General features: G+C 36.9%; 1 protein-coding gene across 1 annotated transcript in view; it reads right to left on the bottom strand.

Moving 5' to 3' along the window:
• Positions 1 to 2,398: 2,398 nt before the first annotated feature.
• NME8 (NME/NM23 family member 8) overlaps positions 2,399 to 14,249 on the bottom strand; it is a 46,257-nt gene continuing 34,406 nt past the window's right edge. The window contains exons 12-17 of the mRNA XM_019710257.3: positions 12,182 to 12,357; positions 7,971 to 8,115; positions 7,164 to 7,271; positions 4,422 to 4,573; positions 3,715 to 3,859; positions 2,399 to 3,110 (exon numbers count right to left, since the gene is read on the bottom strand). Of these exons, the coding sequence (XP_019565816.2) occupies positions 2,882 to 3,110; positions 3,715 to 3,859; positions 4,422 to 4,573; positions 7,164 to 7,271; positions 7,971 to 8,115; positions 12,182 to 12,357 (955 nt within the window). The 3' untranslated portion in view covers positions 2,399 to 2,881. The remainder of the gene's footprint in view (positions 3,111 to 3,714; positions 3,860 to 4,421; positions 4,574 to 7,163; positions 7,272 to 7,970; positions 8,116 to 12,181; positions 12,358 to 14,249) is intronic.

The following is a 14,249-nucleotide window of genomic DNA, read 5'->3' as shown; positions in this document are numbered from 1 at the left end:
CTCCAAAGAGGACGTACAAATGGCAAATAGACATATGAAAAAATGCTCAATAGCACTAATCATCAGAGAAATGCAAATCAAAATCACAATGAGATATCACCTCACCCCAGTCAGAATGGCTATCATCAACAAGACAAATAGTAACAAGTGTTGGAGAGGCTGTGGAGAAAAAGGAACCCTCATACACTGTTGGTGGGAATGCAGACTGGTGCAGCCGCTATGGAAGGCAGTGTGGAGGTCCCTCAAAAAATTACGAATAGAATTACCATATGACCCAGCAATCCCTCTCCTGGGTATCTACACAAAAAATCTGAGAACACTTATACATAAAGACACCTGTGCTCCAATGTTCATTGCAGCTTTATTTACGGTGGCCAAGACATGGAAAAAAACGAAATGTCCTTCGATAGATGAATGGATAAAGAAGTTGTGGTATCTATACACAATGGAATACTATTCAGTGGTAAGAAAAGATGAAATAGGACATGGATGGATCTCGAGATTATAATGCTAAGCGAAATAAGTCAGACAAAAAAGCAGAGAACCATATTATTTCACTAATGTGTGATATATAAACCAAAAACAACAAAAGAACAAGACAAACAAATGAGAAACAAAAACTCATAGACACAGACAATGGTTTAGTGGTTACCAGAGTGTAAGGGGGAGGAGGGTGGTAGACGAGGGTAAAGGGGATCAAATATATGTTGATAGAAAGAGGACTGACTCTGGGTGGTGAACACACAGTGGGATTTATAGATGATGTATTACAGAATTGTACACCTGAAATCTATGTATCTTTACTAACAATTGTCACCCCAATAAACTTTAATTAAAAAAAAAAAGATCTATTTCAATCCTTACTATCTCCAGCTCCAACCTATCAAATACCTGTCAATTTGGCACTGAATTGTACTCTAATGTGAAATATCTGGTATAACTCATAATGCTCCCCTCATCAAAAAGGGATGAATATGCAAATGTGAGCGTAGATACATACCATATTGCTTACAGATGCTATAAACCGAATGTAGTTCCACTCACCTCCCCAGTCTCAGTTATTCATCACTCACATGCTTAATAACGTATTATCTTATGGTGGTTATAATTAGATATTGTTTTAGTGAGTTTTATCTACCCATTAGAGCTACATTTTGCTGAAGGTAACAAGCTTCATTCAACCAGTTTTTTTTTTTTTTATTAACCAGAACCCACAGTTCAAGCAGACGTGCAGTACATATTTTCCCAACATAAATGTTTTTATGGGTTGTGCTACCATGCCTTGGTCTATAACTAAGACTTACGGGATGAGCTGTACTATGAATTTGCTTTTATTTTTGCACTGAATGTTTTAATACAATGTTATTATACCTGGAGAAATGTAGCCTAAGTGACAATATTAAGGGAGCAATGTACTCATCTCCCCCTGAGGAACCTGGATGGGTGTGGAGGGGCTTTTCCATTTCACATCGCTTTCTTATTATGCTTGGGAGATGGATTCTTAATTTGGTGCATCCAGCTGAGGATACCACTCCACATGTGAAGAGTCTGTATAGTCATATGCAAGTCAGCATCCAGAGCCACACATGTGTACATTTGTGAACCTGGTCTTTGAAAATCAACAAGGAATGAACATTGGAGCACACTTGTCTATGTATAAATGTTTTCAGATTTTGGGGGTAGATAGCCAGGAGAGGGATTGCTGGGTCATATGGTAATTCTATTCGCAATTTTTTGAGGAACCTCCACACTGCCTTCCATAGCGGCTGCACCAATCTGCATTCACCAACAGTGTATGAGGGTTCCTTTTTCTCTACAGCCTCTCCAGAGGGTAAGGGGGGAGAGGGGTGGTAGATGAGGGTAAAGGGATCAAATATATGTTGCTAGAAAGAGGACTGATTCTGGGTGGTGAACACACAGTGGGATTTATACATGATGTAATACAGAATTGTATACCTGAAATCTATGTAAGTTTATTAATAATTGTCACCCCAATAAACTTTAATTTAAAAAAAAAAAAGAAAAGAAAGAAGGAATGTAGATTTAATGGGAAAAGTCACATATCTTACACTCCATCTCCCACATTGCCCAGGATAGAAAAATTTTCAAGCTTTCTATCAACAACTAAGCACACTAAATCCACATACATATTATGTAGCTACCTCTCCCCCAATAAGTACTTCTTTGCCAAGGAATAGAAATGATGCTTTTTGCTCTGTGATTTGTACTGTGTTTCCTCGAAAATAAGACCTAGTTGGGCCATCAGCGCTAATGTTTCTTGTGGAGCAAAAATTTATATAAGACCGGTCTTATTTTATTATAAGAACGGGTATATAATATAATATAATATTATATTATATTATATTATAATATAATACCGGGTCTTATATTAATTTTTGTTCCAAAAGACACCTTAGAGCTGATGGACCGGCTAGGTCTTATTTTCAGGGAAACATGATAGTATCATATTATATTACCATATGTAACCCACAGTAGTTAGTAGGTTCCAAGTTTCCAAATACTTAGCGAATATAGTTAAGGCTGCTGAATGACACCTCGGCAATTCAAAGTGGAGAAATGGAGGGGAGTCAAGGAGAGGGACTGCATGAGACTGTCATGGCAGAGGGCACAAACGGCATGAGACCGATGCTTGCAAACCAGAGGGCATCGGGCTTGTCTCACTGTCTCCCAGGTCTCTGGTATCTGCAAGGCTTGTCTTTGACGTTTCAAGGCTGCTATGGAACAATATAGTGTGTCTGTCAGGAAATAAAGTTTAATTCAGGAATATGGGTAAAGTTCTGGTCTTTTCAGAACAAACATGTCCTAAACCCAGTCACTGTAACAACTACAGAAAAGGAAATAATTAAAAAGGTACTGTCCTTTAGTTTTCTTCAGGATTCTCAGGAACAAACATTCTATTAATGGTCTCAGTTGCCTCGTAGAGATTAGATGATCCATGGACAGCATTTTTCAAAATACTTTGTCCAAATCTGGCTCGGATAGAGTCTGGGGACAATAGTTTTGCTTCATCTGGGTCTGTGGGACCCATCAATCGTCTCCAGTCTGAAATAGCATTCCACTTCGTCAGAACCATGACCAAGGATGGAGCCCTGCAAATAACAATGTTTTCAGAAGACTTGGGCTATTTACAACTGTACACATTCCATACATGGCTAAAGAATGCAACAGTTTGAACCAGAGAGCTTGTCTTTATTCTTTGTCCTTATCAGTGAGATTTTGTGCTTGCTTTTTTCCCTTAATTTCCTCCTCTTCCAACAGGCTTTTCTGTGCTAGAAAAATGCTGTAGTGTAATTGTAGGGATATATGCCAAACACTGTTCCCAGTACTTTCAAAGTCTCAAGTATTTAGTCCTCACAACAAGCCTATGAGGTAGGTACTATTATTATCCTCATTTTACAGATAAGGAAACTATCGTACAGATAAACTATGTTGGTAAGCAGGGATTTAAACCCAGATAACCTCTATATCTAATGAGAAGACCTAAAGAAACAGAGGAAGGAGAGAAGGAAGCGAGGAAAGGAGGGAAGGAGGAGAGAAAGGAGGTAGAAAAGAAATGAACCCCACATATGAACAGGGTGTGTCTTCATGAATGGAGTTACATGGAATGTTTTAATTAATTTTTGTATTTTTCAAAGTTTCTACAATGAACATTTATTACTTTATAATACAAAGAACTATATGTGAGAAACTTACTCAGATAACATTTCCAATATATCTTTGTAAAAATGTTTTTGTTTTATTTTAAAATAGATTGCATCTGCTTGCTCTTTATTTAGCAGCAATTCTTTCATCTGTGTTATTTCAAATCCATTCTCTTTAATAAGGTGGAAGATCTCCTCTAGAGAAAACAGATATTTGCTAATCATACAGATTGCCTTCACTTTTGCTCCATTATCAAGTAGCTTGAAATAACGAAGGAAAGTAATAGTTTTACTTGCATATTGTGATTTAATACCAAAACCATGCTAAAGTAAACTGAACTTAAAAAGTACCAGACTGACATTCAGAAGAACTTTAATATGTTAATGTAGATGTTCGAGCTCTGAGATCCATCTTTCCAGAAACCACTGGAAACATCTACTAGACTTTAAAAGTGGCTCCTATGCTAAAAGTGAAGATATGTTTTCATCTCTGTGCTACAAATGCCAAGGAACATCATTCTAGATATGGACTGATGGGGAGAGCCAATATGAACTCTTCTTCCTGAAGTAGCAGGGCACCATTGAGGGAATTAAATAAAATAAATCTTGTCAAAATCTCACCAGCAGCCTAAACATTGATGGCTACATCCTGGATTTGAAGGTTTTCATTGCATTATTCTTTCAACTTTTCTGTAATTTGAAATTTTTCATTAAATTAGGAGAAACTGTATACATTGGGTTTTACTTTTAAATATTTACCTCTTTGTTCATGTGTTACATGAGGTTTAATCAGTCCTAAAACATTTTGAGGTGGAAAGAAATACTCTATTTCCTTTTCTGCAGCTTCTAACGAAACACTTCCATACAACTGGTTGATGGGTAAACTTTCCATTGCAAATTGTACACATAAACTTTGGAAAAGAAATCAAGTTAAAAATTGTTATAGCATAATGTAACATAATATAACATAACACAATGTAACACCATATAAGTGTTCAAAAGTTATCACGCAACAGCAAGTCACCCTGATCTAGGCATTGTGCAAAGGATGCTGTTACACAGCCGCCGGGCATGCTGCTTCCTTCCAAGGACATCACAGTCATTAGGAATATTTAAATAATTCTGATATTGGATGCTGCCTGAATGAAGGATAACTGAATGAAGGAGTGGATGGCCTCGTGCAGAGACAAAGCACAGACTATAGAATCCTGGCTGCACTGCTTGCTAGCTATGTGACATTGAGCAATTACTTAATTTATCTGTGCTTTAGTTGTCGCAAATATGAATAAGACAATAAAACCCATTTTGGAAGGTGCTGTTGAGAATGTAATCAGCTGATGTATTTGAAATATATGGTACATATTAAGCTCTCAATAAATATTCTTGTCCCTCCTTTCACCACTGAATATCAAGCACTAGAAATGACACTTGACTCTATACCAAACTATAAACATTAAATCCACGAGACACTACAGTAGAACCCCACCAACCCCCCACTCCCCATAAGCAGGGAAGCAACAGAAGAGGAGCCTACAGGACACTAAAGGGACAGAAGTGATGTTGATGGTGCTGGACAATCCATGTCAGGTTAGACAATGTATTCTGGTTCTATTTCTATATTCTATTTATATATGTATGCATATATATATATATATATATATATATATATATATATATATAAATTGTTCCTTAATAATTTTTTAGTTTCCTTTTTTTCTATCTATGCATATTTTAATAGAGGAGATGCTCACTGCTCATTGCATTTTCTGCCCATTACACAGAGTCCTGAGCACCCAACTCCCAAAATCCAGCCATGGTGAATAATGTCCCTTCCTGTTAAGAGAGCAACATCACTGGAAATTTGGCTTCTGTCCTCAGCTTCAACACCTTCTTGCCTCTCTGCTTTAAGTAATCCATTCAGATTTGCTTTTTACCATACCCAACCCGACCTTCCCACTCAGGCCTTGGCTGTTCTCACACCTGTAATTTTGACATACTTGCAGCCTAAACCCTTGGAACCTGTGCTTGCCAGGGATGGAGGATATGCACACCGAATGATGAACACAGCCTAAACCACAGCACTTACTGCATTCAATGCAGAGAACTATATTCAGCCCCTCTGTTATGCTTTTAGACATGATTATTGGAAAAAATTTGTGTGTCCATGCGTGTGTGTGTGTGTGTGTGTGTGTGTGTGTGTGTGACAGAGGAGTTTCTATATATCTGTTATGCAGGTGCCTGTATTTCAGATTAAGCAATGCAGAGTGAAGAATCTCATACCCAAGTGCAGAAGAGGGACAGAGATTTGTTGAAAGTTTTCTAAAAGAACCTGAAAGACCCAGGAGGGGCCAAGAAAACTGGAAAAGTGGGGACCAGTAAAAAGTAACATTCAGGATTAGTCGTGAACTTGGAAACAGAGAGCTCATAAGGGCTCTGGAGGCGAATCCTTTCTATCACAGTGGGGTGGAGGGGACTCAGTGTCTTCCCCTAGAGAACATGGCTCTGTGCAGGTACACTACCTGCATACTTGGAGCCACAATTTCTAGAAGAGTGTGCCTATAGGCATAGGCCTTGTGTTGATAGGCATTCATCTCTCTCGCATGCTATGCTTTCCATTCTATGCTACATTTCATTAAGAGGCTCTGTGGCACTCGGCTGACATCATTTACAGTGTCCAATCAACATTATCCTTGATAGTTATTTTCTGGCTAAATAAGGGATAGAATGTGTCCATTCAGGATAAGTCATATTCAAGGTATCTCACCGAACAGAAACCATTTCAACTTTTATATGAGTGATGTTGTGTAAGTATTGTTCATTGTGTAAACTTGTGTCAAGTTTGCTCTGCCTGATACAGCATCTCTATTCTTGCTCACTTGAAAGGAAGGCCTTTCTTCCCCTGAGTTGAATCCCATCCTGCAATTGGCATGAAGAATTCAAGAGAAATGCAATTCGGTTAGTTTCCATCAATTATATCCCAAGAATGGAGATAGTATCCCTTCTTCCAGGTGATAGCAAGCCCGATGGTTAAAATAAAAAATTATTTAGAGTGCCCTCTATGTGCCAGGTAACATACCATGTTTTGAGCTGATTACAAAGTTTAGGTGATATCTAAGATTCATCAGTAAACTAACTTAGAAATGGCTCCCCCCAAATTATAGACTAAATATTAAATTAGTCATCGTCTTAAAATGCTTATGATGACCAACTAAAGAACCTGCAGCCATCTTCATACCTTTTTCAAGAGAATTTCTCTGCAATGTGGATAGGGCAGGTATTTCTGCCAAGAGATGGCCTATTGGCTGGGTATCCACCACTTTCTTCCCAGCTCCAAACCAAGCAACCCACAATCTTCTCTTGAAAATCCTTAGCTGTATTCAGGCTGATACTGGGTAGTCCACTCCTGACCCAGGACTAGAGCTGTTTCCTGTACCCCATACCCAAAAAGAAATGATAATGGCTCCCATGAAAACAGTTTGCGACCTATGATATGAATCCTACCTCTCTGGAAGATATTCTTTAGCTTCTTCAACAGTACTTGGTCCAATTAACGCTTTCCAGTGTTGTAAAGCATTATCTCTTAATAAAACAAGGGCTAGAGATGGACCACTGTTAGAAAAGAAAAAAACAAAGATAATAAAATTATGGCTCAATAGCTATTTATATATATGTAATACAAGTGCCTATGTTAAATAGACTACAAAAAGTCAAAATAATTCTTTTATCCAGAGTCTGAAATAAATTCCCATTGGTGTATTCTTAAGAGCATATCTGTTAAAAGATGGAAGCACAGAAATGAAAGGAAAAGAAGGACCTTGGTTCTGAAAGAGTTGTTCCTATATTGTTCCCATGCTCCTGCTGATTTATATACCCTTGCAAGATTTCTGTCCCAGCTGCTATTTCACTCACTCTTCTAGAAACCTGATAGATTTCTTGCATCTCATTCCTTTCATTGAACTAGTGATCTTTAGGATAACCAAAGCCCTTGAGAGTCAATCAGTTCTCTGCTTGGACTGGACGATGTTGCACACCCTGGATTTCTGGCATTCCACTCAACTGAACTATAGCAACTTCACCTGGGACCTTTCCATTGTTCCAATAACATTTCAGGAGGACCAGAGAAGACAGATAGTTGAGCAGAGAGTTGACAAAGGTGAGAGATTGGCAAAGAAGCAGACTCAGCACATGTTTACAGAATTGAGAGAACTGGCAATTTGAACAGAAAGAAGGGTTAACAGAAGATTTAAATGATTCAAAAATAAATCAGACTGTGCTTTCTACACCTAAAATCTACTGGTGTAAATTTACCTGGTCATGTTTTCTATAAGCTTTTCAAAATAATCTTCATTTTTATGTTCTTTGCATAGTGTTTGAGCTTCCTCTTTTGATAATACTATTTGTCTTTGCATCAGTATTTTAAAGCCTTCATCTTGAATAATATTCAAAACATCCTCTAAATAAAAGTCACATAATACACTTTAAACTGCTAGATTATTGGTTACACATACAATATAGAATGTATTATCAAAGGGGCATGTAATGTATTTTACTCTAATATGAAATTTTAAAATTTGCAAAAATAGCTCATTAGATTTTAACTTAAGGTGAACAATATTCTTAAGATATCAAATTATGATGCTATTTCCAATTTTTCATGTCATAAGAATCATACAGATACATACATACACACACAAACAAACACACAGCGGTATCTCATTAGCAAACATTTTCTATACTATATACTTTGTCTCTAAGATTGGAATCAAGGCAAGGCTATTCCCTCTCACCACTTCTATTCTACATCATACTGGAAAACCTAGAAAGTGAAATAATGCAAGAAAAGGAAATAAAGAGTCTATCGATGGGAAGGAGCAAATCAAATTGTCTTTGTTCACAAATGACATGATTGTCTATGTAGAAAATCCCAAAGAAACAACAACAAAACTCCTGGAACTAATAAGAGACTATTATAGCATACTTGCAGGTTACTATTAACATACAAAAGTCAATGACTTTCCTATATACCAACAATTAACATTGGAATTTGAAATTTAAAACAATAGCATTTACATTAGCACACAAAAAATGAAATACATGAGTAGAAATCAAACAAAATATGTACAGAACCTAAAAGAGGAATACTATAAAATTCTAGTGAAAGGAATCAAAGATCTAAATAAATGGGAACATATTCATTGTTCATGGATGGGAAGACTCAAAATTGTTAAGATACCAATTCTTCCCAACTTGAACTCTAGGTTCTACGCACTCCCAATCAAAAGCCCAGCAAGTTACTTTGTGAATATGGATATTGTCAAACAGATTCTAAAGTTTATATGGAAAGGCAAAACCCAGAATAGCCAACTCAATATTGAAAGAGAAAAACAATGTTGGAGGACTGACACTACCCATTTCAAGACTTACTAAAAAACTACAGTAATCAAGACAGTGTGGGATAGGCAAAGAAAAGACACATGTAACAATGCAACAGAATAGAGAACCCAGAAATAGACCCACATGAATACAAACAATTGGTCTCTGACAAATAAGTGAAGGTAATACTGTGGGAAAATGCTAGCCTTTTCCACAAATGGTGCTGGAACAACTGGACATACACATGGAAGAAAATAATCTAGACACAGATCTAATACCTTTCATAAAATATAACTCAAATGGATTACAGATCTAATTGTAAAATATCAAACTATAAACTTTCAAAGATAAAAGTAGAAATTCTAGGTGACCCTGTGTTTGGCAATGATTTTTTTCAGTTTAAACACTAAGAGAACAATTTAAAAAAAACAAAAAAAAACCACTAAGTTGGACTATATTAAAAATGAAAACTTTTTTGTGAAAGACACTGTTTAAAAAACACAGAGCCAAAAACCTGGAAAAATATTTGCAAACCAAAGGACTTGTATTCACAATATACAAAGAACTCCTATAACTCAACAATAAGTTAAAAAAATAACTCAATTAAGAAATGGGCAAAAAAATCTGAAGAGACACCTCACCAAAGAAAGAGAAGTTAGCATGTGAAAAAATGCTCAGCATCATCTGTCATTAAGGAATTGTAAATTAAGACAACTAAGAGATACCATTATATCCTTATTAGAATAGGGGGAAAATCTAAATAACCACTTGTTGGCAAGGATGTAGAGCAAAAGGAACTCTCATTAATTGCTGTGTGGAATGGAAAACGGTACAGCCACTTTGGAAAGCATTTTGATAGTTTCTTACAAAGCTAAACGTAGTTTTACCATATGATCCAGTACTCATGCTCCTGGGCATTTACCAATTGAATTGAAAAACTTATGTCTACACATGGAAAAAAATAAACATTGTATATGAATGCCTATAGTAGCTGCTTTATTCATAATAGTAAAAAACTATTTTGACTATTTTAGGGCAGTGATTCTATTCTGTAGGGTAATACAAAAGGGATATGTAACATTATGCACTGGTTAAAAACCATAATTACAAAACTAAGAGTGAAACTTAATGTAAACTATGGACTTCAGTTAATAAAAATGTATTAATATTGATTCATTAATTGTAAAAATATACCACAATAATATAAGATGTTAATGGGAGAAACTGTTAGGCAGGCACAGGGGAACTCTGTGCTATCTTTACTGTGTTTCCCTGAAAATAAGACCGGGTCTTATATTAATTTTTGCTCCAAAAGACGAATTAGGGCTTATTTTCAGAGGATGTCTTATTTTTTCATGTACAACAATCTACATTTATTCAAATACAGTCATGTCATCTTCTTCTGGAACATCGTCATAACATACTAAATGCATCCATCTGGCTGACGATCTTAACTGGGGATTATTTTTGGGATAGGTCTTATTTTCAGGGAAACACGGTATTTATTTTTCTGTAAATCTACAACTGTTCTAAATTATAAAGCCTATTGAGTTAAAAAAACAGGTACATATTAAAAAAAGATTTTAAAAGGCAAACAGAACATTCCATAAAAGAAAACTCAAGGCCCAGATGGTTTTGCCGATAAATTCCGGTAACCATTTAAGAAAGATGTAATATCAATTATGCACTATGTCTTATAGAAAATAGAAGAGGAGTAACTACTTCCCATCTCGTTTTATGAGGCCTGCATTACACTGACACCAAGACAAGATAAAGACTTTACAATAAAAGAAAACAAATAGCCTTCATGAATATAAGCATAAAAGTCCTCAACAAATTATTTAAAAATTAAATCCAGAAATATGTAAATTGGACAACATACAATTAAGTGTGGTTTATCTAGAGAATGCAAGGCTGGTTCAACATTCAAATATCAATGTAATTGCTGTATTATCAAATTGTACCAAAAAAATAAACGTATCAGTAGATACAGAAAAAATACTTGAGAAAATATAACATCCATTCAAAAACTGCACCAAACTATGAATAGGTGGAAATTTCCTTAATTTGATAAAGAATGTATAGAGCTAACATTGTACTTAATTGTAAAACACTGAATGCTTTCTCTATAAAGTCAGGAACAGGCAAATGCGTCTACTCTTACCTCTCCTATTCAACATCATACAAGAAGTTCTAGCTAGTCAGTCAAATGAGGCAAGCAAAAATTAATTAATTAATTAATTAAATGGTATACAAATTGGAAAGGAAGAGATAAAACTTTCTTGATTTGTCAATGATATTTTGTCTATATCATTGGTTCTTGGCTAGAGATTTTGTCCCCAAGGGTGCCTTTGACAATGTCTGAAGACATTTTGGTTGTCACAACTGGGAGTAGGGGGGATGCTCTTGGCATTTAATGAGTAGAGGCCAAAGGTGTTGTAAACGTTTTACAATGCCTATGACACAACCTTCCTCAAAAAAGAATTATCTAGCCCCAAATGTAACTCAGTCTGAGGTTGAGAAACCCTGGTCTATATAAAAATTTCCAAGGAGGCTATATCAAAGCTTCCAGAACTAAGTGAGTTCAGCAAGTCAAAGAATACAAGGTCAATACACAAATATCATTTTATTTTCATACACTAAGTATGAGAAAGAATGAATGCTGTGAATTTATGGTTTGTGTTCTTACTCTGCCATATTCACTCTGCTATGTATGGGATGAAGTTAAAAACCTTTTAAGTGCCGGGCACTTTATGCTTCTCATTTTACTCTTTTGAATTTTACACATGAAGAAATAGACTTGGTAAAATATATTTTTCAAATCACACGATTAATAAGGGGTTGACCCAAATTTTGAATTAAGGCATTTCACACAGGAAAGCTTCTAATCTTTATGTAATAATTCCTGCCATGTTAAAATCTACTCTAACAAATTCATATGTTATAAAATACTTTGTAAACTCTTTACAAAAATGTTTTATTCATTATTAATGAGAAAATAGTAAATTAAAATTAACAAAATTTCTTACTTCAGGTACTTTGTCTTCAAAGATAAATTTAAAAATAATATTTTTAATATAATTATACTAGGGTTTATTTAAATCCCATGTATGAAATACTTAAACAATTTAAACTTTATTTATTACCTTTTCTTTTGTGAAAGAGATCTGGTCGAAGTAATGCCATTATCCTTTCTAATTTTATGTTTTTCATACTTTTAAAATCAGGGAAGAAGATATCAATAAACTTATCAACATTAACTTTATTCTCTTCAATATCACAAAACTCAGATAGATGTTGTCTTTCCATATATTCTTGTAAGCTGTTGAAATACAAAATATAACTTAAGATTATTAGAAGTGAAGTTTAATAACCCATGCAAGAAAAATAAAACTGATAATATATTCACAAATAATTTGGGGTTTACTAAAATAAATTAAAAATTAATTATACATGAAGATAAGCTGTATCTTGAAATCTGAATCTGCATTGGCCTAGTGAACTCTGCTCCCTCCACCCTGATGACTCCTTGGGACCCCACCCCACCCAGCTTGCATACTGCCCAAGGTTCTTTCAGGCATCTGAGCCTTACAAGAGCCTGCAGGGGGCGGCAGGCCTCAGAGTGCCCTGGGATTTTTGCTGAGCTGCTCCAGGCCTGATACTGGTGGCAACTGGCTTTGATTCACAGCATGCCCTCTCCCCATGCATCTTCAGGCCAAGCAAAAGCAATGACCAACCACAATTGCTTTGTAGCTCCTACCAGGTGGCCACTGTCTTGTCATAATCAGCAGCTGATCTTGGCCTCCACAGGAGACCTTCCCAAATAGTCCAAAAACAATACACCCAGTGGCCAGCTTCAGACCACAACAGAGCTCCACCCAATTAGCCTCACAAGCAGTACACTCAAAGGATGGTCTAAGTAGGTACCAGAGCCCACTGGGGTGAATCCCGCTCCGTGAGGTCAGAACCACACAGCAGCTCATCTACTTTGGTCATGGCCAATCCTTACTGCTAGTTAGCCTGAGGGTCAATCCCACCCACTGATGTTCTAACAGCAATCAAAGCTCAACCACGATAGGAGAATACACACAACACAAACAAGGAACACTCTTAGAGCACCCAGTTCAAGTGATTAGGAAGATGTGCCACTGGGCCCCACAAGACACCTACTACATAAGGCCAAGACTAGAGGATGTAGCACATCTACTTAATACATAGAAACAGAGGGAGACAGACATAAAAAAGGGGGGAAGGGAAGACAAATAAACATGTACCAAATGAAAGAACAGGATAAAACTCCAGAAAGCAACTAAACAAAATAGAGGCAAGCAATCTACCAGAAACAAAGGTAAAAACAATGGTTATAAGGATGATCAAGGAACTTAGTGAGTTCTTCAACAAAAAGATGTAAGCACTAAAATAGGACATTAAAACCTTGAAAAAGAACCAGTTAGAAATGAAGAATACAGAAACTTGGAGATCCAAGATGGCAGAATAAATAAATGTTGTGCTTGCCTCATCCCAGGAGTACATCAAAATTACAACAGAATTATAGAGCAATCAACATGGAGATCCATCTGAAGTCTAGATGCAGAGAAGTTTTATAACTAAGGATATAAAGAAGAAGCCATATGGAGACTGGTAGGTGGGGTGGAGACGCGAAACGAGCTGGCCCCAAACCTCCATGTGGCACATGAAAATTGGGAGGGATATCTCAGCCACAGAGGTTCCCCATGGAGGAGCAAGGGACCCCAGCCCCACAAAAGCTTCCCCAGCCCAGAGTACTGGTGCCACGAAGAGGAGACCCCACAATATTCAGCTGTGCAAAACATTGAGGATTCCAACCGTCCAGGTGGGACAGAAGGCTGAGGGAAACCTAGACATCCCCTTAAAGGGCATGTACAGGCACTCAGCCTGTGCTCCAGCAGAAGGACGATGACTCTGGGGGCATTGGAGATGTATGAGGAAAGACTGAGGTGTGTAACTACAGGGTGAGGACTGGCAGATAGTCCCCATTTTCCCTATGTGGGGCCCTTCTTCCATGCAGCCAGCAGGCAGGTGCCATCTTTCCTATGTTGAGCCACCCCCACAGGCCAAACCTGAATCTGATTGGTCTGGTGAGCTCCATTGCTCCACCCTGATGACTCACTGAGATCCTGCCTCAACCAACTTGTGTACTACCAGAGGCTTTATCAGCAGCTGAACCTTACCAGA

Source organism: Rhinolophus sinicus, chromosome 4, assembly GCF_057876585.1.
Source record: "Rhinolophus sinicus isolate RSI-liver-muscle chromosome 4, RSI-T2T, whole genome shotgun sequence".
Lineage (NCBI taxonomy): Eukaryota > Metazoa > Chordata > Mammalia > Chiroptera > Rhinolophidae > Rhinolophus > Rhinolophus sinicus.
This window is presented reverse-complemented; position numbering and strand designations above follow the sequence as displayed.